This window comes from Micropterus dolomieu, linkage group LG09, assembly GCF_021292245.1.
Source record: "Micropterus dolomieu isolate WLL.071019.BEF.003 ecotype Adirondacks linkage group LG09, ASM2129224v1, whole genome shotgun sequence".
Classification (NCBI taxonomy): Eukaryota; Metazoa; Chordata; class Actinopteri; order Centrarchiformes; family Centrarchidae; genus Micropterus; species Micropterus dolomieu.
In genome coordinates, this window is record NC_060158.1 from 24,793,767 (window position 1) to 24,821,257 (window position 27,491).

The 27,491-nt window shown below is 39.4% G+C and overlaps 1 protein-coding gene across 1 annotated transcript in view; it reads left to right on the forward strand.

The window, feature by feature from the left end:
- The window catches only part of khdrbs3 (KH domain containing, RNA binding, signal transduction associated 3), a 108,625-nt gene extending 85,691 nt beyond the window's left edge, over positions 1-22,934 (forward strand). Inside the window, exons 7-9 of the mRNA XM_046058091.1 lie at positions 144-226; positions 19,378-19,430; positions 21,852-22,934. Of these exons, the coding sequence (XP_045914047.1) occupies positions 144-226; positions 19,378-19,430; positions 21,852-21,934 (219 nt within the window). The 3' untranslated portion in view covers positions 21,935-22,934. The remainder of the gene's footprint in view (positions 1-143; positions 227-19,377; positions 19,431-21,851) is intronic.
- Positions 22,935-27,491: the final 4,557 nt, after the last annotated feature.

A 27,491-nucleotide genomic window follows, 5' to 3' on the forward strand; every position in this document is an offset into this window, starting at 1 on the left:
TGCAAACCAATTTCAGAAATGTGTTTAGCTCACAATTAAACCAAACAATAGAGCACAAGGCAACTCTGATCTGACATCTGTCCTCTCGGCTTCTTCACTCTATAATGTTAGTAACTGGTTGTGTTTTGTCTCTATTACTTCAGGAATATGATGACGGCTACGGAACAGCTTACGATGACCAAGGATATGAATCGTATGACAACAACTACAGCAATCAAGGACAAAAGTAAGTTTTTTCAAATAACCCATACTAATATTCCTAGGAATACTGTTCATATTGGACACATCTGCAGCATACAACTCACCCAATCCAAAGGTTCAGGACAGGAAGAGCCTTTCTTATGTAGAGCGGTGGAAAATGACGGTCTTAAATTTCTTAAATTTCCTATTCCAAAAATAAGGCCTTAGAAGTCTTAAATTTCATTACCAAAGTATTAAATTTCGTTTACCAAGATCTGAAATTTTTTCTTGTCCTTTCGTAGGACTTAATTAATGCTGTAACATCATAAATTAATACTTTGTGTGTGTGAGACTTCATAATTTACTCCGTTTGGTGTGACTCTGATGTTATACAGCAGTACAGGTAATGTTCCTGTTTACGTCAGTGTTCAGCTTTACGCTCTGAACTGTGAAGTTTTTGCGGTGCAACAGCTCTGGCATCCAGCTCTGCGCGAATCAGTCAGTTGTTAGAAAAAAAAAGAAAACGTCTCTGACGTGCTACACGTTAGCTCGACGACTCAGAATGGGCAAGTGTCTGAAATTCAGAAAGCCAGAGATACGAACGAGGCTGAGGGCAGTGGCGCTGAGGTTAGCACAACAAGCTGATCGGCGTGCGCTAATGGAACAGCAGAGCTGGAAGACCCGCAGAAGGTTACTGGTCAGTGAACAGCAATGGAGAGACAGGTGTGTGTGAGACGAGTTGTGGGGTAACGTTATGTGAATGGAAACATCAAACTAAAGCACATTAAACTTACATCACCCAGATGCGCCGATCACGGGAACGAGGGAAAAACAAACCGGAGCCCAACTCCTTATCCCCGCTGTTTTCAAGCCAATACTATATTTCAAGCAGCCTTTAGATGCTTTAGAAAAACAGAACAGGATGAATAATCACTGAAGAAATTGGCATATTATATTACATTACCTTATCTAGCCAAGGTGTAACTAATTGCAACAACTCATACCACACAATTTGTTTGTATTTTTGATTTCACCCCTTAAGAGTTCTTAGTGCACAAATATTGTATTCATTTCATAGTTGTCATTTACACTGTGGATAGTGGGGACAGGTCTCCTTCAATTTTTTAAAAAGCATTTGTTAAATATGTTCTGAAAAATGGCTTGCAACAAGAAATGTTAAAAAAAACTAATGAAAATACTTTGAGAACGGTTTATTTGCACTATAAGAAAACATGCAATGCAATTTAAAGATAAAAGACATAAATGTTCATTGTTCAAAAAAGTTTAAGCTAAAACAATCTGAATCACTTTATTTAAATAAAGACAATTCTACCATAAATTGGTGCAGAAAATCTCTCCAGAATGCAGGAAATTAAGTGTTTAGTGCTCAGACCCCCATTTATGTATTTGAGCATTGAATATTTCATCAAATAGTGTTAAAATGTCTTCTTGTCTTGTTCTCGTGAACCCAATATTGTGAATCGTGCATGTGAGCTAAGTGTCACACCCCTAATCTGAACCCTTATGTCCCCACCACTTTTCAACACAAAGTGACACAAAGTCCTTTATTCATTATATCCTATCAAAGTACAAAAACACCACAAAAAGCTATAGTGTGTTAAATACGAATGTATTATAATAAAATATTTTATTAAATTCAGGTAACTTCGTAAATAATGTTCTCTGGCTTAAAATTAAAACAGATTTTCCATTAAACGGCAGTGAAGTTGGTATTAAATTGCATCCTTGGTGGTATTAAAAAGGTCTTAAAAATTCTTAAATTTAGATTTGGTATTAAATTTGAGAATCCTGGGGGTACCCTGATGGAATAAGTCTCTGTAATATGAAAGGAGTTGCTTATTTTAACATACAGAAAACTATCACCTAACTCTGCGGTTCCCCTCAGCTACACTTTACTTTTAGCCTCTTTTAATTCATTGTTTTTAAGGCCCAAAACGTTATTGTTTAACTCATAGCTGTCATTAACCACTTTACCCTTACCAGGAGGTGAAGCGAACAAGCTCTGATAAACCCACTGTACAGCGGACAGACAAAATTAGTAACTAGCCGGTGAACATAGCGGAGCATTCAGCAGCTCAAGAGCCAGGTGTTTTTCTCTGTTGGTTGGTGGAGACAAAAACCGAGCTAAAGGTTAGTGAATACTTGATTTAGGGTGGGTTCACACCCACCTTGTCTATGCCAGTTGAACGAACCCTGGAGCGTTTACCCCCTTGGTGCTGTTTGTTTAAGTTGGGGTAAACGTTAGACTCAAACTGGTGCGAGCCAGTCAAAGGGATCTTGATTTTCAGTATGGATATAGAGAATAGAAGAATTACAATCAAACAAGAACGACATATTAAAAAAATACTATAACAAAAAATACATACAATATGTAATAATAATAGTCATATTATTATAATATGTAATATTTATTCTTGACAAAAGGTCAGCACCGGATATATTGAACATTTTAATGTATGTAGCATGTAGGGATATATATACATTAATTCATTCATTCAAGGAGATACATTACAGATTTTTTAAACATAAAAGATTTTATGCTGCTGTTTGTACCTGCCAACTATATGACCTGTAACCAAACATTTCCACCACATGGGTTTTGTTTACAATTTCTGGCCGAAGTTTTTACCTTTGTGAACGCAGTTGGAAAATTTAAACAATGTATCATCCATACGTTGGTTCAATTCAGGAACGGGATCTATAGTTGTATACCCTTACATTCACCAGGTATGACAGACAGCCATTTACATTTACTCTTTTTTGTAGAAGCTTTTATCCAAAGCGACTTACATTTGATGAACAACATACAAGCATCAATAAAGCATAAATAGAGTAAGAGATCTACAAGATACTAGCAAGAATGGCAATAAATACTAGTACGAGCTATTAGCACGTGCAACATCAATGGGGTAAATACCTAGGGGAAACAATAAGAGTTAACGAATAGTGCAATCAATGCAAAAGAATTGTAAGAAGATACAAGAAAAAGAGCACAGGAAGTTCAAGTTGGAGATTAGAGGTAGTGGTGTTATAAGAAGAAGGGTTCTTGGAAGAGATGAGTTTTCAAGAGCTTCTTGAACTTAGAGATGGAGGCCCTGCTCTGATGGCATGTGGTAGCTCGTTCCAACATCGTGGTGTTACAGATGGGAACATCAGGGACTCAGATTGCTTTGTGTGTAGAGATGGCAGAGCCAGACGGCATTCGTTGGACGAACTTTTATAATTGAGTTTAGGTGGATGGGTGTAGACCCAGTAATCACTCTGTCTGCAAGCATTAGTGACTTGAATTTGATTGTAGAGGCCATGGGGGGCCAGCGGAGGCTGCTGAGTAATGGAGTGACTTGAGTCCTTTTGGGTTGATCAAAAACCAGACGCTCTGCTGCATTGTGGACCATTTGTAGGGGTTTCATCGCAAGACAACACAGTCTGAAGAGGACAGTTGGTCATCAATCATGACACCCATGGCTTAGGCGCCGATTTCTAGTTTGATGTTATGGTAGAGCGGTTACTTGGCTGGAATGACCAAGAATTAAGTGTTAGAGAGGTTTAGTTCAAGGTGGCAAGCCTTCATCCATGCGGATATGTCAGAGAGACAGTGATTCATGCTGAGACAGTGGTGTCATCTGGTTGGAAGCATAGGTAGAGTTGCATTTCGTCTGCATAGCAGTGGTGAGAGAAGCCATGCGAGCAAATGATCGGCCCCAGTGAGGTGGTGTAAATTAAGAAGAGAAGGGGTCCTAGCACCGAGCCTTGGTGCACACCTGTTGAGAGGCAGTGAGAGAATAACAATTTTCCTTGCCACGACACATTGTAGGAATGCACAGAGAGGTAAGATTTGAACCACAGGAGTGCTTTGCCCAAGATGCCTATTGTCAAGTTGGTGGATAGTGGATAGTGATTGATTGTGTGAAAGGTAGCTGATAGGTCAACCAGGATAAGAAGCGAACTGCTCCTTGTGTGCTGGATCTGTAAATAGGCAAATGTTTGTTAACACATTCACCACCACAACAACAACAAAATTGCAGTTTTTTGTTGTCTTATTTAAACCACAATAAACACAATATTTCCCTAACCATACCGTGGGTGCCATATACTGTGTATTGTAGAAATAAATAATATTAAACATGTCGGCATTGAAAGTGTTCTCTATGTAATGCAATACAGTTCAACTACATCCTCCAAAATGATCATACAGTTGACTCCCTGCATCACTTAACTGAACTGAAAATTATAACCTTCATGAAGGTATCCAAGGAAGGTTAAAATCAAGGGCAACTGGACTTGTTGAAGATACTCAAAGACAGTTCACTTCTCATCTGAGAAGCTTCTTCAGTTCTGACTAACAGGTAGCGAAACCCAGCTATTTAACCTTTGTGGGGTCATAGTCAAGATGATCGATACAGTTTGGTTTGTTATTGCTCCTTGCTGTTGTGATGACAGCCATTATGGTTGTTGGATATACATGAAGCCAAGTTTGAAAGACCATTGTTGGCATTCTCACATACACATTGAAGAGAACAAGAGCCTTCACATTTGAGTATACAGGAAACCCACACAAACAGACCAATACCTACTTTTCAATTCCCACTACCCACCAGAGCATATGCTAGTGCCATCAAAAGAAGATTAAACATTGTGATTCCATACATGTCTGGAGTATCAGGGAAGCTCAGGAGAATTTTCACCACATCCCAGTGTTTTTTAAGCCCAAGAAGACGCTAAGACAGATACTGGTCCACCCTAAAGACCGCACACCCAAACACAAGAAAAGCAATCTTGTAAATGCTGTCCAATGCAGTAAGGAATGCACATACAGAGTATATTGGGGAAAATGAAACAGCCTCTACACAAAAACACATGGCCCAACATTGAACACCTCAACTCAAGACTCAGCAGTTTACTTGCATCAGAATAAAAAAGGACATTCTTTAGGGACCACCATGTACATATTTTAGACAGGGAGGAGGTTGAAAGAGATGTCAAGGAGGCCATTTACACCCAAATGGAAAGACTTTCACTTAACAGGGGAGAAGGTTTGCGACACCACTTATCCCCCACTTGCAATGCTGTCCTTTCATCCCTTCCCAGGAAACTAAACAAACACTCACATTTGGCCTCATGAGAATGTCAACAATGGTCGTTCAGACTTGACCTGTTGGTGTTTCAAACACAACAGCCAGGAGCACTAACGAACCAAGCTGTATCGATCTTCTTCACAGTCACCCCACAGATCTTAAATAGCTGGGTTTCCCTACCAGTCAGTCAGAACTGAAGAAGCCTCTGGATGAGAGGCAAAACATCTTCAAGTCTCTTCAACCAGTCTAGTTGCCCTTGATTTTAACCTTCCTTAGATAGCAATGGCCTAGATGACTGAGAACCTTCACAGACTCCATGAAGGTAGGATATATAACAGGTTGGTCGTATTAGACTGCATTAGATAAAGCTAACAAGAGTGTTCTTACAAGTAATAAATAACTCTGGGTTCTCATGTTATACTTTTGAGTTCATACTAGGGCAAAAACATGACAATGACAGTACTTCAAACAGCTTCAGTGAGTGCACTGAATTGAAAAGCACTTGAATATGCAATGTGTTGTATTTATGTCTCTCCTGGTCTAAATGAGCAGCATCTAATGCCAGCGACTTCACTGCAGTCTGGCCATTTGGCCTTGAGTAAATGTAAAAGAATATGAGGTAGAATTGAGATTTTAAAGGTTCATAGCAGCTGGATTATGGTGCATGAGCTGTTAGGAGTCATTTATGCTCATTTTCTGCCCTGTTTGAAACTCAAAAGAACACTTCCTGTTAATGAAGTACTTTGTGAAGTGTGAAATGTTTTGACTGACCTTTGGGTTGTCCTTTAAGATTCCCTTAAAAAAGCAAAATTTAACATTGAACCCTACTTCTTAATAAGCAATCAGCCAGGTTTAGAAAAGATCGGATGCATCGCAGGATCTTGAAACAGTATTCTGTTTTTGAATCTCTGATCCCAAAACAAACCCAGCAGACTCAATGACACTCCAATGTGTTTCTCATGTCGATGCAAAATAAACAGTCCTGTATGTTGCTCCATTTTAAAAAAGGGCAAAGCTAAATGCAGAATATTGATTTTATCTAGGGAGGTATCACACTCTCCAAGCCACACAAGGTCAAAGGCTTTCCGTTTGGTTTGTTGGTGTCCCACTGTATTTGATGAGCACACAATGTGCTACAAATATGTATGCCTGCCTGCACCACTTCAAAGAAAGAATGATTGTTGCCACATTTAGTGTGTCAAAATTGGATTGAATTGACAGCAGCTGGAAAAAGGAAAACAGACACAGAAGAAAAAAAAACCATTATTCTGTCCCTTGGCTTTTGTTAGCAGGGTGGTCAATGTTTTCTTTTGTGGTGGAGTCAGAATGTCACCCAGGCTTCATCCATCTTTTGTGCTATCTGTTTTTTTTGGGGTGGGGGTGGTGGCAGATCACACGCCTCCACACACACGCACACACTTCCTCTCCCTCTCTAACACAGTGATGTATCTTGAAGTGTTGCTGCTTAGATGTAGAGATGCTTGCTGGGGAAAACGCAGGTCCGCCTCAGGAATCTGCAGCTATTTGTTTTAAAAGCAGCATTGTGAATAATGGTGGGGGTGGGGCTGGGGTACTTGGTACTTGGTGGTGGAACAGAAGAAAAATGGAGTCCATCATGTAAAGGCTGGAGGCTGGGTCGACTCAAAGAGATTTTCATGTCTGCTATCTGGCGGGAGACAAAGCAACTAATAGGGCCCAGCCTGCGCCTCCAGAGACAGCTGATTCACTTAGTTTTTCTCTTATTTGTGTGTCCTGTGTCCTGGATTTGGCTGAAAAGATACTGTTACTGCAGGCTGACATTGTGCACGTATACAACATAAGCATTATTCTTTGTTTTTGTGATAAATGATCTAATTTGATACAATTTGGGCCATCCATAAATATAAGATACATTGCGTGACATCTTCGCTTGGTCCTTTTGTTTAGTCCTGCAGGCAGCACATAAAGAACTACTTACATAAAAGACATTCTAATGCTATCATAAAGCCACAGGTCTGTGGTACATACAGTAATCTATAAATTATGTTTATTGTTGCATTTTAGCAACCTCAGTTAATACTGCAACATAATACTGTCCTTCCATTGCTTCCTCCTCACAGTCACAGTCCTATTTAGCTTTGTGATGGACAAAGGTGCATTATTTTCCACCCAGAACCTGAGGAAAGTTATAGCAGGTCCCAGCTGCGGCAGGGCCTCCAGGAGGGTGCGAGCATGTGTGTGCGCCCGTGCGTGTATGCTGGTGCATGTGTGTGCGTATGTGGAAGTCTCCTAACAATGTTTCTCGAAGCCTAAGGAGCTCCCAGTCACCAATCTGAGCTCTGACTGCGTGGCAGGATTTCAGTTGCCGGAGGATAACAAGCAGAACAATTTACAGTCTCTCTGTCATGGTATTACCCCAATGGCTTATGCTAGAAACAGGCCTGCCATTTGTGAACAGGAAGAGAAAGGAAGAGGATGGTTTTAAAAGGCTTCTGCTCTTCAAAAGGTTGTAAAGCCGCATCAGTGGATTTACTGATACCTTAATTATCTTGAAATATGTGTCCATAACAAATGAAATACATTTGGCTGTAGGTGGTTATCAGAGTGCTTTGTCAAATGATAAATTCTCTTACTATCCTACATAATATGCCCCCAAAACTGTTCCTATTTTAACTCAAAAGATCAGGTCTGACTTTCCACACCGGGCTCAGAATCACCAGACTCACCATCAGAAAATGATAATGATTGATTTTAATAAATAAAAGAAAACTTAAAAATTAACTCATTCCAGCATTTCAAAGATAGATTTGCTGCTTTGCTGTGTTTATTATAATTTTAACTGGATATCATTGGGTTTTGGGCTGTTCGTCAGCCAAATAAGCTATTTTAATATCACCTTGGAATATTTTTTTTTTTTTGCCAGATTAATCAATAGTGAATATAATTGTTGGTTACAGTTTTATTGTACATACAATGGCCATTGTAAAGCTCAGTGCTCCGGCTGTCGCCATCTTGACAGTGCATGAATCCAGCTAATCCAAACATGGGCAAAGAGGTGGAGCCGAGGCGGCTGAATGAAGTCTGTTTGCTGAACCACCAAGTGGGTAGCCACCTGAGAGGGCACCAACCTGTCACCCAAAGCAGCCGATTCCTTTTTGCGCATAACTTAAAATTATAATTGAAACTGCTGAGTTTTATACAAATTCACTCTTTGTACTGTAGTCATACATGGGGAAATTAGCTACAGAGACCAATACTGTTTTTTGTTCCAAGCTGTAAACATGCTTATTTCTGCCGCAAAATTTGGGCATTTTAACATAGTGATCTATGAGGACTGACTTGCTTCTGGAGCCAGCCTCAAGTGGCAATTAAATGAACTTTGGCACTTCCAAATTGTAAGTACTATTATCAGCAAAATGTACTATCACATACTTATTATTTCAAGTGATTCATTCACTTCAGCCTTTACCTGTAACTAGCGTTTTAATGTTAGTCCAACTCGGAGTAGTTAGTAGTAGTAATTTACAGCTTGCTAATTAAATCAGTGGATCATATTTTGTGTACTAATTGAATGCTGTGCACATTCTGTAAATAGTCAAGTCAAGAAAAAAAAAAGTTTTACAAACTTAATAAACTCATTTTAAAATTCCAGCACATAGTAAACACCAGTTTGATTAAGTTTTGTATACACATAAACATTTTCTTAATTGCAGTATTTGAGGACATGTACTCAGTTACCATCACTGTTGAGCAGTGACAGTGACAATCTTCATGTTCTCTGCTCGGTTTAACTGGTATAAAATGTTATACTGCACACTGGTTATACTAACCATTGCCAAATGAGACAAGACAACCTATGAAACTATACTGTACACATTCTGTCACTCCGAACAGCTGAAATTGAGTAATTTAGACATAATTAAATTTGAAAGGCAAATAAGGCGCTCACAACCTTAAGACATGAGACTTAAGCTAAAAAAAATGTTTTAGATGCTCTGAAGACATTTTGGGACATTTACATGTCTCAGAAGAGAGCTGACGCCTGGGGGAACCTCATGGAAACGCTACCTCAGCATGACAGCCATGGCAGTCAGTCTGCCAGCTCCTAGATCACAGCCTCCTCTTACCGTGTTTATACAACGCAGAGCACTGAGCCATCATCTTTTTTTGGAGAGACAGCAGAGGGCTTCATCTCAGGAGAGTTATCAGAAGCTGCAGTGCTTAGGTACAAATCAAGTGCTAAGGTCAAGGAGGATGAAGAGGGTTGCTCATGTGTAGAGCGTCTTTAATTTTATCAGCAGAGAGAAGGTGACGTCTCTGTAGGGAAATGAGAAGGATGACAGCTGTAGCATAGCCCTGGCTGGACACTTGGCGAGGTCACGGCTAGGTCGTCTCTCGTAGCTCGGGTGCGATCAAAGTATTATTTTATACTTGACACCTCAGAGACGGCTGCTGACACCTCGCACCTTCCCCTGCATCTTGCTTTGGTACGCCACATCGTAGGCTGGATCCCGGAGGCCCGTGGGCACAAGGATAGCTGTGTGACAGTGTTTTAAAGGGCAGAAGCATCCCTGAGGAACAACTGTAAATCTTAGTACAAGAGACTGGCACGGAGGAGAACTGAGGAGGAGAGTTGCAGGATTTCAAAGTTTCATGGTGTAGCAGTTAAGAATTGAATGTTTGAAAGAGCCCCAAAACTACTGAAAAAACGCCTCATCACCAACACACACACACAAACCCCCAGTCGTAGTATTTTTCACTGAACAACTTATGGACTATACCAATTTGTACAAAAAGTAAATGTATCAATACTTCTTTGGGATGGTCTTTAGAACTACCTCTGTATTAACACTAAGGAGCAAGATATCAATCTAAATTACCTGATGGGTTTGTCAATATAGAATGCCTGCGTACATATCCAGACAAGGGCACCCAATATACCACACATAGGGAGGATTAGAGTTTGCTAACACTAGCTAATGCTAAACAACATTCACCATGCATGCTTGTAGCAGCCTGCTTATCCTTGTAACATTAAGGAATGTCACAAAAATATACCAGCATCCATCCAACGAAGGTTAAAGTCAAGGGCAACTGGACTTGGTTGAAGATACTGGAAGACGTTTCGTCCCTCATCCAAAGGACTTCTTCAGTTCTGAATGACTGGCAGGGAAACTCAGCTATTTAACCTCAGTGGGGTCGTTTGCCAGGATTCTGGCAGGATTTTAGCATGCTAACATGTGCTTGTTTGCACAAAACAGTCTGATGTCATTAATCTAGCAGACATTTGTTCTAAACCAAAGACCTGATTGTGTCACTAGATGTAAAGTGAAGGGTTCACTCAAGTGATTATAATTCATCCTGAAGGGGACATGAATGTGTGTAGAAAATTACATGTCAATCCATTCAACAAGTGAGACATTTCACAAACAAGAGGAAAAGTAAGAGGATCACTAGAGTCAATAGAATATATCACCAGGTCAATAATATTCATCCTCAGAGAACCAGGAGTAGAGGGTAGAGTGGAGAGCTGGACTGAGTGGCAAAACATCTGTTACCATGGCTGCATTTAGCAAACCGGGAGTAAAACAAGTGATTATTTGCTCAAATTAAAGGCAGTCGGACTCTCAACAGTGATCCTTACTGCTTACCAAAGAACCAGCGGTCCAGCTCTTTCCCATTTTAGATGTGTTGTTTGTGTTTTAGCCAATTCAAGCAAACACTGCTGCTCGTCTTTCTGCCACTCAGTGGGCGTAACTGCGTTCTGTGACATTATGCGCATACCCTCTATATCTACATTTACATTTATTCATTTAGCTGACGCTTTTATCCAAAGCGACTTAAAATTGCTATATACGTCAGCGGTCACACGCCTCTGGAGCAAGGCGTTAAGTGTCTTGCTCAGGGACATTGGTGCGTGTTTTACATTGGGGAATTGAACCTGGGTCTCTCACACCAAAGGCATGCATCTCATCCACTATACCATCACCACCCAAATTTCATGGCAATCCATTGATTAGTTGTTGAGATATTTCTAGTGTTGTAGTCAAGACCGCCCAAACCGTCAAAGTCAAGACCAAGACCAGAGTTTATCAAGACCGAGACAAGACCTGAGAGCAGTCGAGACCAAGACCGAGGGAGGGCGAGACCGAGTCAAGACCAAGACCAGTTCCCTGCATTGCATTGCACGCAATAAAATGTTGAACGAGATCATAGATATTCACAAATTGATCTGGAAGATCCACATTCCCATTAAATCACCCACATACAAACACTAAGAGCTGAAATCAACGTAAGCATCGCGGGGAGGGGTGACAGTTGTTAACAGGAACAACACATGTTTAATTAGGGTTACTGGTTGCATTTGAAACAATAAGTTTTACTTCCAATTAAAGTTAGGATGTTAACAAATCAGACAATGCAAAAGGAATTTATTGATATTCCCAAAGTTATAGTCTTGACTGGTCTTGACTGGTCACGAGTCCTCAATGTCCGAGACCGAGACAAGACCGAGTACAAAGGCGGTCGAGTCCGAAACGAGACCAAGACCATCAAAAAGTGGTCTTAAGACCAAGACTGGTCTCGACTACTACAACACTAGATATTTCAGTCTGGACCAAAGTGATGGTTCCGGCCAACAGACATTGCCATCACAGCTGAAAACAGTAGCCAAAGCAGTGGTTTTCAAGGGCCGCGGAGTTCCAGCTACACCCTTGGGTGAACCTAAACTGTTTTTTAGATTAAAGATACAGAGTAGTGACTTGTTCTGTCCTCTCTTCCAGGCGCAGAGCATATATGCATGTCAGTGGGCAGCAAGCTGCTGGCTATACTTTTTGTGTTGTGTTCAATTGCTGGTGACACAATGTATTTGATCAGCCTGCCTTTGTCAAAGCTACTTCTTTGAGGTGTGCTTGTTTTGTCAAGGCCCTAAGGCAGACAGAACCCATTTAGTACAATGGGAATATCAGCATTTTATTTTTTTATCTTAGTGCAGATTGGCAGTGTTAGCTGTCTGCTAGTGAAATGCCTGCAGTGCTTCACAGATGCTGGGTAGCTAGATGCCGTTTTCCAGGTAGACAGCTTGTCAAGATGAATGACAGGTGCTGTGGCAGGAATTAGACCATCTGAAGGGAAGGAGGGCGGGATTTACAACAATCTCTCTGTCTCAAAACAAAAAGTTGCATATTGTAAATGTAATTCCCCTTCACTAAAATGTAACAGAGACTCATAGATTCCAAATAACAATGCTACAACCCAAACATGTTTCCAAATGTGGGATTTGAAAGAACACTGTAGACTGACTTGCCCTAAAGAAGCAGCATTTTTCCAGAAGGAGGATTTTGTGCACTTTCCAAAAAGAAGAGGAAAGTAACATAAATGGTCTGTACCAGACAGAAGACTCATTTGTAAAGTCAAATCTTTGCCGTAGGCCATTTTGTCCGTCTTTGTGGCTCTTCAGCAGGGGGTCAGAATTGGAGATAGCTTTGCAATCAGCCACCACACTGAGCAATCACCACTGTATCCATAAGGATGGTTTCCATTTGAAATTATGTGAGCTTCATTTCATACTAAATGGCGAAAAAAAGGTAGTGTTTTTTCCCCCAATCCATTTTCATTGCATTGTTGAAAAATCACCAGTGAGCTGGTATAATCAGAGCGTTCAGTGTGGGGCACTCTTGTCAGCATTTTACCTTTTCAACCTTGTGCCAAGAATGAATGAAAAGTTATTACACAAGAAGCATCAAGTAAGTTTTTTGAGTATTCACAGCCATGATCAGCTAAAATGTGCAATCTCCAAGAAATAGGCTAACAGAAGAAAAGCAGCCACTCTCCACATCAGGCCGGCACTGTATTACCTCTCAGCCCTTTGTAATGTCCTCCTAGATTTCTTCAAATTTATCACAGAGGACTGGAAGAGTAATGGCGATGTAAGAAAACAAAGTCCACTAGGGACATGTACTACATCATTCAGATTTAACACCGCCATCTGTTTCGTGGTGCCCGGGAATGGCAACATCAGTGCTTAAGACGAAGCGTTTACAGAGATGACAGATGCTCTAGAGAGGCAGGGTTTTTACCTGTGGAAAATTAGGCCTGGAATCAGATGCCTGATGAAAGAGACACACTTATCTAATAGGTGTTGTGTTTGCCTCTCGTGGTGCATGCCTGCGTTGAAGACAGATGTGTTTTTTTTCCTTCTTGGCCAGTGAAGTTAGGGGGGACACAAACCAGGGGACACCTTCTGCTAATGAATGTCAAATCAAAAGCTGACCTATTTAGAAAGTCAAAGCACTTTCACACCTATGACAGGGCAATATCTCGAGTGAGATCTAACCACCCCAGGCACCTCATCTCATGCTTGTGTTCATGCTGCCAGCTGTGCACTTCTGACCAGGCGAAGCTGTGATTTGGGATCAGTAATGATGAATGTTGAATGCAGGAGGCACTGGAGAAGGTTTTCAGGTTAAAGCTTCCCACTGTTTTTCCCTTCCTTTTATCTCATACCACCTTAAATTAGAAATTTCTGGGGTTTTTCTTCTTCAAATGAAACCAGCGAATGGAGAATGTGCCTTAATGTACCATCTGCATGATGACACAATGTTGTATGGAGATAAAGTGCATCAAGCTAAATATTATTGTGATTGCGCAGTACCACGCATATACCATTAAAGATTTTGTATTCTTGCTTGTTAGCATTTGCCAATTTTAAAAAGCCAGCATTAATCTTATTAAAACATGCTGGGGAAAAGGTTTACTAAATTTTAATGCTAAATTGGTCACTTAATGTTAGCATACTTTTGTCTAAAATGTTCAATGTCATATATTGGACCTGTATCAAACTTTTCATTAAATTATAGATTTTGTAGATTGGATAGATAAAATAGATAATTTTATTTTCCATTAGATTTTTGTCATTTTACTCATACAGTACTAACAAACTCTGAACAACTCTACATATATGGCCAAATAACATAAACATATATTTTCTCACCAAGTGTCCCTTGCTGATAGTGCTATAATATAAACTAAAAAAAGCTTTACTGTGTAGCATTAATAGGTAATTTTCAATTAAAATGCTGATGTTAAATGTACTGTAGAGCACTAGAACTTTTGGCTACACAAAAGCAGACTTTTACCGGAAACTTTGACCTTCAGGATACGTCTCAAGGCTCACCGGTCTCTGTAATTGAGAAGAGAAAGTAACTATGGAGAGACGTTGTGTAGCAATATTGATAAAATGTCACCTCAGAAATTAGAGGCACCTAACAGCTTTTGTTGCACTCTTCTCCTTTGTGCAAAGAGCAGGTCTGTACTGGCAGCTTTCCGCACAGCAGACTGCTATTATTGGTCCTTTCTGCCCTAAGCAACAGAGAAAAAAATGTGGTTTTTTTTCAGTTTTATGTGAGATAAACAGTGAAAATAAATGAAGGGGGAAATGCTGACAGCATGTAAGCAAGCCTCTGAAATATTGTTAGCATTGCTGTGGTTTGTGTTATTTGTTATGTTTTTTATTGTTGAATATGACAGAGCTGTACAGGAAAGCCCAAGATTACCAAATATTTCACATACTTTTCAATGTGTCTGCAAGCACCTGTGAATTGTGTCAAATTGATTTCCTGACATTCATAAAAATTGATGTTTATTTTGAAGGCGACCTCTCTGGAATACACCTCTGCATTTTAGCATAGTGTGAAATCTAATTATTTAGTATCCTGTCAGGACTTGTCTCGGGGTACACAACATGATGAAAACATGCATTCAGTGTCTTTCTGTCTCCCTCTCTTCTCCCTCCCTCTGTCTCTGTTGGCCAATGAGTGGTGTCAAGGATATTGCAGTGACTTGACATCCGTGGCAGATGCACGGTGGCACGTCTGCCGCGAGGGCTGACTGGAAACCTGACGCTCAGAGCAACAGCAGCTGGCCTCGCTTCTTGGAGGGAGACTACATTAGCACAAGGGAAAAGGCTTGTTTGCTTCTGCTGGCTTGGCATTGTTTGTAGTTGAATTATGATCTGTTTAAAATTTATGCTAAGCCTGACTTTAGGCACAAGCCTCTGTGGGGAGCTGTCTCATGTCTCATTGAGCCACCAGTGCTCTTAAAACGATTCCCCCCCACTGTCCTCAATTGGTCATGTTGTCTTGTTCGTCCTTACCAAGAAATTGTTGCAGGAAACAATAAAAAAGCCAATCAGTTTGTCATGTTGTTGCTGTTGAGAGGCATTGTCAGTTTTGGTGAGGCTGCCAAGGTTAGGGTCAGATCACCCAAAATACAAAAAATCCCACTTACAGTTTATAGTTGCTTTACCCAGGTTTTGATATTTGTGTTTATGATATTTCTGGCTCCACCCCAATACACAGGAGGCATAGAAACTTTTGTTTGTGGTGATCACAGCATTAAAACAATTCAGTTTAAAAAAAAATTCTGAGCAAAGTTTCATTCAGGACAGAAAGTCCCCATTACTCTCGATAATCAAAACAATGCGACAGTCACTGGGGTCTCCAGTGACTTTTGTTGAGATAGAAATTTTTATTGGCAAGTGAAAGGCTGCGCATGTAGTGGGTTTAATTCGGAGCCTGGTATGAACCGCTGGAAACCCGGGATATTTATGATGATCGTTTGACACAGATCTAGCCCGGGCACTGGCCTCTATCTCACCATGTGCTGTATAAAGTGTGAAATCTCTTGTGTTTGACAGGCTTTGACATTGCTATGTTTTATTGACTGATTATTTTACAGTTTTTTTTAAGTTGTTGTTTATGATTTATTTGTTGATTAGTTTTTACTGTTATATGATGTTGTTGCTTAGGTTTCTTTGTTGTTTCTTATCTGATGGTCTTGTTTTTTGTAGTGAGTATACAGTGATTTTTTCCCTCCCAGCCTCATACTCCCCCCGCCCCAGAGCGACGTCCCACAAGCACCACTACTCTCACTAATACATACAGTAGGCCTGTACATGTGCATGTAATAGAGAGCATTCTGAAAGACTGCAAGGCTATGTGTTATCAACACCGCAAAGACTTAAACAGCCAATGACAGTTACGGGTGGGCAACCACGTCACTTTGTGTCGACATGTGTCGACATGTGTCGACATGTGTCATGGGGACATTTAAGGGCTCCGATCAGGAGTTGTAACAAAACACTTGCTAGTGACAATTCAAAATATAAAATACATTGGAATATGGGCCTAATGCTGTAATCAGTAAATAGTTTTTTTTAGCTTAAGTAATTTTTTGGACAATGCTTTCTCTATATTTACATTGCATAGCATGTTTTCTTATTGTGCCAAAAAAACGTTCTCATAGCACTCACATTTGTTATTTAACATTTCTTGTTGCTATTTTTCAGAACATTTTTAACAAATGCTTTCAAAAAGTGGTGGTGACATGTCCACAGCGTCCCTAGTGTAAATGACACCTGGTTAGGTGGGGAGAACAGACTGATTTTCTAATGTTTAGTGTTGATCACTATCTTACTCAGCCAGTTAGGAGCTGCATAAAGCCTTAGATATATGAATGTGGTCACTGGAGCATAGGTTTCATCAGCTGGCAATTTTCAATGCACATTTAAGAGTCTAAGTTGCAACTAGTATTAACAACATCTTTTACCGTTCCTAGTGGGTATACGCGTATACCTGCGTATCAGGTAGACTACACCACAGCTTACCGGCTAACCAGGAGACTTATTCTTACTCATTCTGATGTGTAAATGCCACAAAGCTATAATTGAGTGAACTGACGAGGTCAACTGAGCTGAGATAATACACTTTGATAAAACTTTGAAAACAAACAAGACAAGAAACCATAGCCGGGCTGGCCATCGGGAGCACCGGCACAACAAGAGCGAGAGAGATGCGTCGATAAGATAAGCAAGGTTTGTGTTTGGCTGGCTATTCAGCCACAGCATGTGACTTTTGCTGAAACATTTTCATAAAGTCGAGACAAGAGAGCTCATGTGATCAAGTGAGAGAGAGGGAGCATGCTTAATGTTACACTATAGTTGTGTGATTTTTCAGTGAAGTGTATGAACTACTGCAGACTGGCGTCTCTGTTAACAGTGACATACAGACACACATCTCCTCTATGAAACATCTGCATCCTCACTGCGCTGCGTTATTATAAACTGTGATGAACTGTTCATGCGTCACATCTCTCTCTCGTCGCTGTCACTCCCCCTTCATCGCTTTGCAGTTGTCATGAATTAGTTCCTGTTGTTGACAGTGTAGTTGCTGTGGCTGCCTTGACATTGGTGTTGGTGTTCAACTTTTCAATTGTTGTCAAAAACGATTAGATATAAGTTATCCTGGTCATTCAAATAAACACAAAAAAGATGAATAGTGCACACCATTTAGTATGTCATCATTACATAGATGGACCTTCTCTCAGCAAACCCTAACTGTGACTGACTTCCAGTGTCCCTGATGAATGGTTATAATTCACAAGCATTAACAAATTAGAAATATATCTTTGACCTTTAAGATAATTTCTTAATTTCCAAAAAATATAAATATTTTTTGTTTGTTTGATGGGCTTGCTTCTCTGGCATTTGGCCATTGTGCCTTCAAAAAACTAAAATGATAAAATTCCATGCTTGGTCTACATACAACAAGAGGTATGAGGAAAAAAAAGGCTTTTTATGATTCGGGTGAACCGCCGAATGAAATTAAAGCCAAATATTCCAATATAGCAGAGTGCATCATTTTAATTTCTTTTACTAAAAGTGAAGTGATGCATCTGTACAATAGAAAGTTCAAAAATATACTTCATGTTAACGCAAAGCAACAGACCAATTTAGCTTTATCATTCAGCTAGTGTGTAGCATTTAGCATGGTGTTAACAGCTCCTTCAGCAGGATTATAGCTGGCAAATTTAATACACATGCCAAACGAGTACAAAAGGTTTTATTGAATATGTGTTGTATAATCACAAAATCTTTTAGTTTGATAGCCTTCTGTATCATCCAACAGACCAGTACATTTGCATTTCATGTAATAGACCTACAGGAGCACTATAAATAATAGTAAGTAATAGTGGAAACACTGAAAGGTACGTCTTCAGTTTGCCAGTAAATTTATTGGAATATACAAAATGGAAAAAATAATGAAAGGTTATGTGACGATATAATAATTACTAAATGATTTTCAACATTGTGCAGCTTCTTTTTATGAAGTGGATACTGTTCAGCGAAAAACAGACTTAATGGTATAACAGAATTAGTTGAAATTGATTTCCTGGAGTGCTGCAAAATGTGCTGTAATTTGATAGAGGGGTGGAGTGTCTAAACCTCTCAGGCCTTAGTTTGGCTTTTAATGATCACACCGCAAAAAGCTACTCCATTACAGTAACTGGAGTAAAATGTAATCCGTTACTTCCACCGTGGTGTGTCATTTCCGTCACCTCTTTGCCCTCAGCGGTCGGGCGGTGTTGATGTGTTGTGTTGGGGTGTTGGATGGTGCCTTCAGCTCTCTAATCCGGAGAGCAGAGAGGTGCTGCTGTCGCTGACAGACTGACTGACAGGCAGGCGGAGAGGACCCAGCTGTGATGGCTGGTGTCGGCTCAGTGGCAGCCTTATGATGAATTGCCTCTCTTGAATGATAGCGCTGTTACCGAATGATACTGACGCAGGATTGTTCTGTCAGCATCTCACCGGCGACCGCAAATAAAGAAATAAATAAATAAGTGAGAAATGAACCGCTATGCAACTTGCCTCCCCATCTTTTTATTTTTCATTAAAGATGCCACCTCTCATAGATCTCCATATGCAGTGATATGGAACTGGAAGTTTGTGCAGAAATACGGTGGAGGAAATTGCCTTGTAGAACCACAAATGTGGCTGAACTTTTGAGCGATTGAAAGCTGCCTCTTGTTTGCTTTTTCACTTTTATATCCAGCAGAGTATATATGGAAAAAAAATTTGTTTCTCTTTATTGCCCCTGCATAAATTATATTTGATTGCATCATGATAAATATTACTTTGATGTTGTTCAATAAGACCGAAAATAAGTTACATTCCATTTATTTGCTGATAACTGCAATTTCCTTGATGCAGAACGTATTATTTTGCTGTTATTTTATGTTTATTTATACATTTTGATATTCACCTCACTGTTCTGTCTGTTTACAGCTCAGATGACTACTATGAATACGGACACAGTGGGGAATCATATGATTCATATGGTGAGTTGCAGACCTCTCTTCCTCCAATATATATTGTGTCAATTGTCGGAACAACATCAATTTAGTTTAGTGACTGCACCGCTGGCTTCATATCAGTTGCCATAGCACCGGGTAATTGCGTGATGTCTAAGACACAATCAAAATAAGCCTGTTTAAAGTGATTTATTCAGAGTGGCATTGTTCTTCTCCCAATGCAAATAAAAACCAAGAATGATTAACAAACAAGTAAACTTTTTTTTTTATGGCGTACAGTGTTAATTAAGCTACAGGAAATTACCTTAAAAATTGTAGTATTAAAGAGTTTGCGCACTAAATCTAATTTTTAATTTTAATGCTTTATTCAAAACAGCATTACTAACAGAAACCTAACGCAAATGCTGCCCTCAGGAACTGATGACTCCCTTCAGAGGAGAACTGGATCTGCAAAAAGAACTACTATGCTTTAACCTGCTATGTCTTTTGAGAAATGCAGATTTTTTTTATTCTTATGAAGTAACAGAAACTCATTGCGGGATTTGTGTGTAAACATCAATGTATTAAATGTGAGTTAACATGGAATGTTTAACCTTTTCAGAGTGTGCAAAGGCATTTAGAAGAAAATAGCCAGCAGCTTATGAGGATATTATAAAGTATGCTTATATGAAGAAATGTCAGTGTTTTCTTACACATCATGCTAAGCTAAATATACAGGGCAGTAATTGTGTTTGATCCCTTTATTCCAATCTCCAGCTAACACAATCTCTTACCTACACTATGAAACTGTATATTACTAAATCCTCATGTGCCTTCTTTGTTCAAGCACTGTTTTAAAAGCCAATACATGTTGGTGAGTGTGTTTGTGGGACTGCCAAACAGTAATGTGTGGCTCTGCAATCAGCGAAACAGAACAGCTTTATGCTTAGGGCCACTTTCAGCAACTGAACTCTGGTTCAGAGGCTGAAAAGAGCTGTCAATAGCTCCGGTTGCCGCAATGTTCAGACAAAGTTAAAACCACTGAGATAATGTTCAACAGTACTGTGTCAGCTTTTGACAAGATACAGTAAAAAGTGTGCCAAGGTCATATCTGCTGCAGAGTGCACTTTCATGATAGTAGAGTTAATATACACTACAGCACAGTAGACCATGCTGCTGTACAGCTGACGGTTGACTCTGGTACAGTTATGCACCATTTAATAATCTAAAACAAAAACTATTAGCTTAAAATATTATAAGAACGCAGTGTGATTTGAGTTGTGATGATTAGGTTGTGCATTTGTGTCTGCTGAGCTAAAAGCTCCAAATAGAATTCAGCTCTCAGACAAGATTACTTAAATGTATTATGTATTATATGTAAATATTTAAGAGAAAATTAGTTAGCAACTAACTGCAAAAAGATAACACAATTAGTTATTTTATAATCACTGCAATCCATAATTCTTAAGTGTTATAGAGATTTATGTTGCATGTCTTTTCACATCTTAAAATAAAATGACAGTGGCCGTTGGGATTTTGTTTTGAGAATTTTTTGGCCTTTAAAATGTACTTGTCTGGCAAAACAAGGTGAAAATGGTCATTACATCCTCTGCATCAGGAGGTTATAATATATTGAAGACCTATGTGCATTCATTGCATGGTTAAGAGATTTGAATGTGTTTTTTGGAAGTCAAAGCTAATAAAAACTTTCCCCAACTTTTCCGACCACACAAGTGGAAGAACTAAGTGCCTTCAACTCATTAGAGTGCTGCGTACCTCCACATAAAATAAAAACTCTGCCGCATGGCGCACACAGAAAAAGGCCGACAGTACAAAGGAAACAGATAAACAGCGTTGATGTGCATCCTTGTTCTCAAAACACAAGGTTACCTTGGTCTGTTTCTTCAAAGTGACTGTCAGTGAAAGGGTGACAGGTTTAATTAAGGGGTATTGGCTATGTGCTGCCAACAGAGAGCCTGTACACAGAAAAAAAACAACCCTTTGTGAGCCAAAGCTCTAGGGAAGTCTCAGCGCTGGCTGAAGATCAGACAAAGGGTGCCATCGATACTGACACTTTCACATTGACAGTACCAGGGGGTGAACAGGGGCTGATTTGGGCTAATGGTAATTGTGACCTTTTTGCTGGGAGCCACTAAATAGCTCCTTTTCAGGTAGCTATTTGATCCTCGCATTCAATTATCTGAGATGCATCCTTCCAGGTGAAAGGCAAGCTTTTTGGTGTGAGTTACTGTTTGTGTTCCCGGCTTGAAACGGTCCTTTTGTTAAGAGATGAGCGGCATCGATAGCACACATTCAGAGTGCTCACAACTTCTGCTGCATTATTTTCATGGACATTTACACAACATTTGCATAGAACTTCAAAGACTTACACAAGTTGTTGTAAACGAATGATTAAGTATAAGGCCTCTGTAATCACTCCCCATCTTTTTCTTTTCTTTTCTTAATCAGGTCTGGAAGATTGGGCAAGCAAGGCACCATCAGCACGAACAACCAAGGGAGTGTACAGAGATCAGCCATACTCCAGATATTGAACTGTTTATACAACTGGCACCTGAGGCTATCACAAGTAATGGATTTTTTATGGACGCTCCCACCTTTTTAGAATTGAAAACTAAACCGCAAAATAATACGAAATGGAACGGTCATAGTGAGACACTGAATGAGTAAAAACTGATTTTCAAAAATGGCATCACCATGATTATAAAAACATCCTCCCACTGGGTAAAATGTGTTGAGGTAATCTATCCTGTCCTTTAGGAGAAATCGACTGGACGTTGAGATTAAGAAAGACTCCAGAGTACATTAAGTTTCTCTCTCAGCTATGTGATTGTGAAGAATGACATTGTATCAAGCTATTTTACTTGGTAATGATTAGTGAGTCACTATAAGTTGCCGATACAATGTTTCTACACAGCTGCCAGTGCAACTTAATTTATCACCCTCTATTCTTCGAACCTTGAACTGCGTCGTTGATCAATTTAAAATGTAGTAGCTTAGTTCTAGGAAAGTGCAGTACTGTAGATATTTTTTCTGAGGGTAATTGGTGAAATTGTGTCCCTTGTAAATTAAACATTTACAAACTGAAACGTCATAATGTATACATATTGTTTTGCTGTTTCCTCCTTTTTGTAAAATAATAGTTCTTTAGTGTTAAAGGGCTTATAAAAGCATGGTGTGCAACTGTGGATATTGTCAGCTGTTTTATTTTGAAAAGCATATGTAGTTGTGTTCGTGATTACCCCCCCAAAACATCAACTTTAAAACATCTATAAATAGCTGCTCATACTTTCTGTACACCAAACAGCCAGAGTTGCAAAACAGTCAAGGAGCTTTTTAATTTTTGTGATTATAAAAAAAAAGTAATTTAGATGTAATTTTTTGATTTAATCAAAGAAACTTTTCTGACTTTGTAGCCATAATAATCAATCTTAAGCTACTAAATCACATGCTGGTGAATCGGTAATCATTTCCATCTAGAGATTTGTTCAACTATATTGATTTTGAGCTTATGTAAGCCCTTTAATATTTTCTTCTTTGTTGATGCTGAATAAACATTTTGAAAGAAAACACTTGTGTTCGAGAGAATAATTATGGACTTATAAAAAAGCCTCTAATTTAAACTAACAAACCCAAATGAAAAAGCTACATACGTTTTGGAATATCTATCCAGTAGATAGAAGCCTGTAATGAATTTAAACATGATGTGTATCTTCGTAACGGAGTGAAAAACAAAATGAAACATATGTTATTGCTTTAAAAATCCAAAGTGGTAGCAAGATGGTATTACCAAAAATACATACAAACGGTACAAACAGCAAATGGCTGTGTGCGACCTTGCAGATGATCTTGGTAATCTGATAAGAACGGTTTCCTATTTGTGTTTGAACGCCATGTGATGCATTTTGTTGGAAATCTCTCCGACTGAGATTTAGAGGATTTAGCGATAACGACATTGCCACTTTTGAAACACTCTCCACTCTGTTTGTTCGTATAATTCGGTGTGAAGCGAACGCTGATCACGTCAAGCATCATCAGTAAACACACATTAACTCTCTGAGTGTTTACCCTGACAGAAACGTAACACTGCATGAAAGCCTCCTTGACCTCTGGCCATGTTCGGTTCAGAACGGGGGGAGGGGGGGGGGGGGGGATTGCTCTCTCTGCTTGTTTTGCTCTTTCTGTTCTCCTCCGGTCATGTGACCCTCTCCCAGTCGTTTAAAGAGCCTGCCTTTGCCCCGTCCATTAAAGAGACTCTAAATGACCCCCAGCTGACCTCCGCAGAGAGAGGATGGCAGTAGCTGTTTAAAAAGACCTCCGTCCCACAAGGTAAACAACCTGACCCAGTTTAACCTCTCCCCTAACGTAGTTGAACATAAAACCTCTCTAAACTTAAATGTAATATGTTTTCCTGTCTCTGTTAAGTCCGTAATCTAGCAACAAAGCTGGGAATAATTAGATTTCTGTAACAAAAAACTGTAAAAAAGTATGATAAATAGCAGTGATATTTCAACAGACTGTATAGTGAAATAACTTTCTTCTAAGGCTTTGATAAAATATATAATTGAACCATAAAATGTTATGTGTCTTGGAATTTGTTTTCATTATATTACTTGTAAAATATGTTTATGGTGTGAACTTGTATGGTCATAGCGTTGTTTATATTGCTTTCTAGGTCAATGTCCCAGCTATACCAGGCCACCCATCCAATTATCTCATTGGCGCTAAAGGTATGTTGTTTTCTGCATTAAGTGTCAGATGTTTATGATGATGTTTTGCATTTACACATCAAAATATACTGTGGGGTCAAATTAGGAACAAAAATACTGAAAGGTTGGATCAGGTGAAGCTTGGAGATAATTGAAAACCTTCCAAGAAGTCTGCAGAAAGGGACCTAAAGCACACTTCTTTTCAGCTCCTAAAAGATTTATGTTATGTCTCTGGTGTCCATGAGGATTTTGTACATGATAATATCCTGAAAACCACGGGTTCAAGTATGATATGTGAGCTTTGAGGCCGGATCAGGCGAGCTCTCCGTATTCTTGAAAATGTTCGACGACATTTACAGAAAAATGGAGATAGCTCAACTTAATTTTTCTTTCAATTATTTGTAATAATATGCATTGATCTAAAACCAAAACATGCAGTATAAGCAGTTATATAAGAGTTCGGGTTAGTAGCAGTTTAACAACAGAAATCCTCCGAGATGAAGGGTTGACCCTCAGAGAAATTCTCAAATGTTGGTCTAACCCATTAAAGTGTTGATTGATTTGAAAACCAGAGGACACTACTTTATCATGACATATGAAATATTAATGTGACTTTGAAGCACCTTGATGTCCTCTTGACAGATATTTAATGTTGAAAATATTTTTCCAGAGCTTGTGAAATCCTCAGAATCGCCCCTAGTTTGGAGGTTCGACCCTCAGCTCTCCTGTTATACCTTTCCACAATCTCCCCAAGGGGATTCTTGTCCTGCTGGATTCTGCCTCACTTTGTACCTATGCAATTAGTGTATAAGAGCACTGTGTCATCTGAACCACAATCGGGTCCCTGTAGCTGCAGTTTGAAAATGACACCCTGCGCTTCTATTAAGTAGAGAAACGTAATTCCTGATTGATTGTGTTAGCCAAAAAAGTGCAGAAACCAGAATGTATCAAAAGGACAGTCCTAAAAATGTCCTTCTTTGCTTTTTAATGTTTTTGAAGCTCACATTGTTCATCTTTCTCTTCTTGCCTCTCTTAATAGACTTGAAAACCAAACACGAGATTCCCTCCAAACATTCAAGCCCACACAATGTCTAACCAAATCCTGACAAGGCTGTCCGTCTTCACAAAGGACCTTCCCTTGGCCAAACGGTGGACTTTCAAGTTTTCACAGTCTGGACTGAGATGAATCCTGTGGGGGGACGAGACTGAGAGTGACCTGTTGAGGTGAAGAAAAGGAGGAAAAAGATAATGCATGTATCACACATCGTCATTCTCCGGAGAAAGGGAGGGAAAGACGAAACCTGTGAGGCAAATGGAGTTCCTCATCCTCTGGGATGATCTGTCGGAGGACATTTCCTTTAGCGCTTCACCAACCCTGTATACATTTTACATACACACCATAGTGTGCTCTGAACTGGCTGTGAACCTGCTTGTTGTGCCCTGTCTTTCTTGATTCACACTGTTGCCACAGGGGGCTCATCTACTACATACTGTAGATTAGAGATGAACTGTCGGTTACTAGAGAGGATGATTAAACGAATAATGCCATATGCATAAGGGAATCATATTTCTAGCAGACACATTTGATCTTATATTGTTGCGCTCATTAACATAAATCCAATCCACTCCCCCGAATAAATAATTCACCAAGTGCCTTATTGTTGAGTTGTTATGGCAGTTTTAGATGTTTAGTCCTATTGCCAGAGTTAAAATATGGGGCAGAACACTAGAAAAGGTCGCTATTTTTTATTCTTTTACGCTGTTTTTTAGGTTTGCTGTATGCATTACCGCAATGCCGGAAAAAACACCACCGAGCCACACACAAGAGTACAGTCTATTCCAGATGTATAGCTTAATCAGAATTGACTTCACTGGATATTACAATTCCAAAATAGCTTTCTATCGGATGGAGAGCTTCATTCTGTCTTGTGCATAAGTCCAGATAGGCTGATCCGTATTCCACACAGTTGTATGTCCTCAGTGGCAGACAATAGTTTTCCATTAGAGGAAGTGATTCTCTCTGGAGCCTCGGGCCAAGCCTCACACAATAACACTGCGACCTAAAGCTTGCATCTCGGGCTCCTCGAGTCAACTCTCATCACCTTCGGGGGTTGATTCCCCCTCTGAGGTGGCTTAAAACGACAGGCTTATCTGAAGTAAGCTTGTCCAAGTTAATAAAGTAAGAGCAGCTTATTTGATTAGGAATGCATACAAAGGAGGATGTACTGATCTGTAACTGCGAGACAAGTCCATTTCAACAGTAGAATACAGATCAATGGGTCCTGAACATTGGGTGGAGGGACTACTGGAGTTTTTTTTAAAAGGCTTCAGAAAATCTGGAGCAAAATTAGAGATAGCTTCAAAGCCCCGAAATCTTCTCAATCAGCTTCTTACTATGAATGATGGGGGCCTACATGAACACACATTGTTCCACCAAACAGTTTTTTAATGAATGAGAGATTTCTACATTTGTCTATTTGTCCTTTGCTCTTTCACTGATTTTTAATAGGCAGGGATAAATGGAAATATACATGGTGGTATTTTTTTTTCACATACTAATCCGAGTTTAGCAACATTTGAATCTAAATGTGATGACAGTTGTGGTGTTGTTTGCTCATGTTGCCGGCACTGTCAATCAAATCTGATCATATCACACACACACCGTCCTAAAAAAAGCAGATTAGCTTTCCATCCCTACAAAAAACCAAAGTCCCAACTTTTATAAGAAGGATATGTGCTAGAAAAGTAACTTCTTGGAGTGCCCACTAGTAACTGGTTTTGGTAATAATTGTTTTTACATTTTGACTTTTGTAATTAAACAAACTAAATATAAAACATTAGTGAACCTTGGAGAAGCTGGTAGCTGGTCATGAACATAATGGAAATACTTTTTTTTTTATCAGATTAGACTAGATTTGATTTTTATTTTTTTTTTTACAGCCACTTGGGGCACCATAGTCAGAAATTTTTAACTTTCATACTTGGTGGCTTTGCTCATTCCCTTTCATTAATAATCTCAAAGATTTTCATTAAAATGAATGTCTCTTCAATCACTATCATCCATTTCTATGGCCCCCTGATGAAAGTCCCAGCATTGGCTGTAATATGAACTAAGTGTCTATGGTGACATTTCAGGAAAAAATGTTGTATTAAGGTAGTGCTAATGCAAAATGAACGTTTCCTACTGCTGCAGCTTCACATTAAAAGCATTTAACTGGATTAACACAAATTCACTTTTATTATGAAGTAGTCATAGTAAATGTAATTTGTTTGTCAGTGAGATTAGGGCTTACCGCTATCGTCGTATCAAAAATGTAGTTATTGCCAACATTTTTGACAGGCGATCAGTTTGAGATATTGCAGGGAGTAATGAAACAGTCAG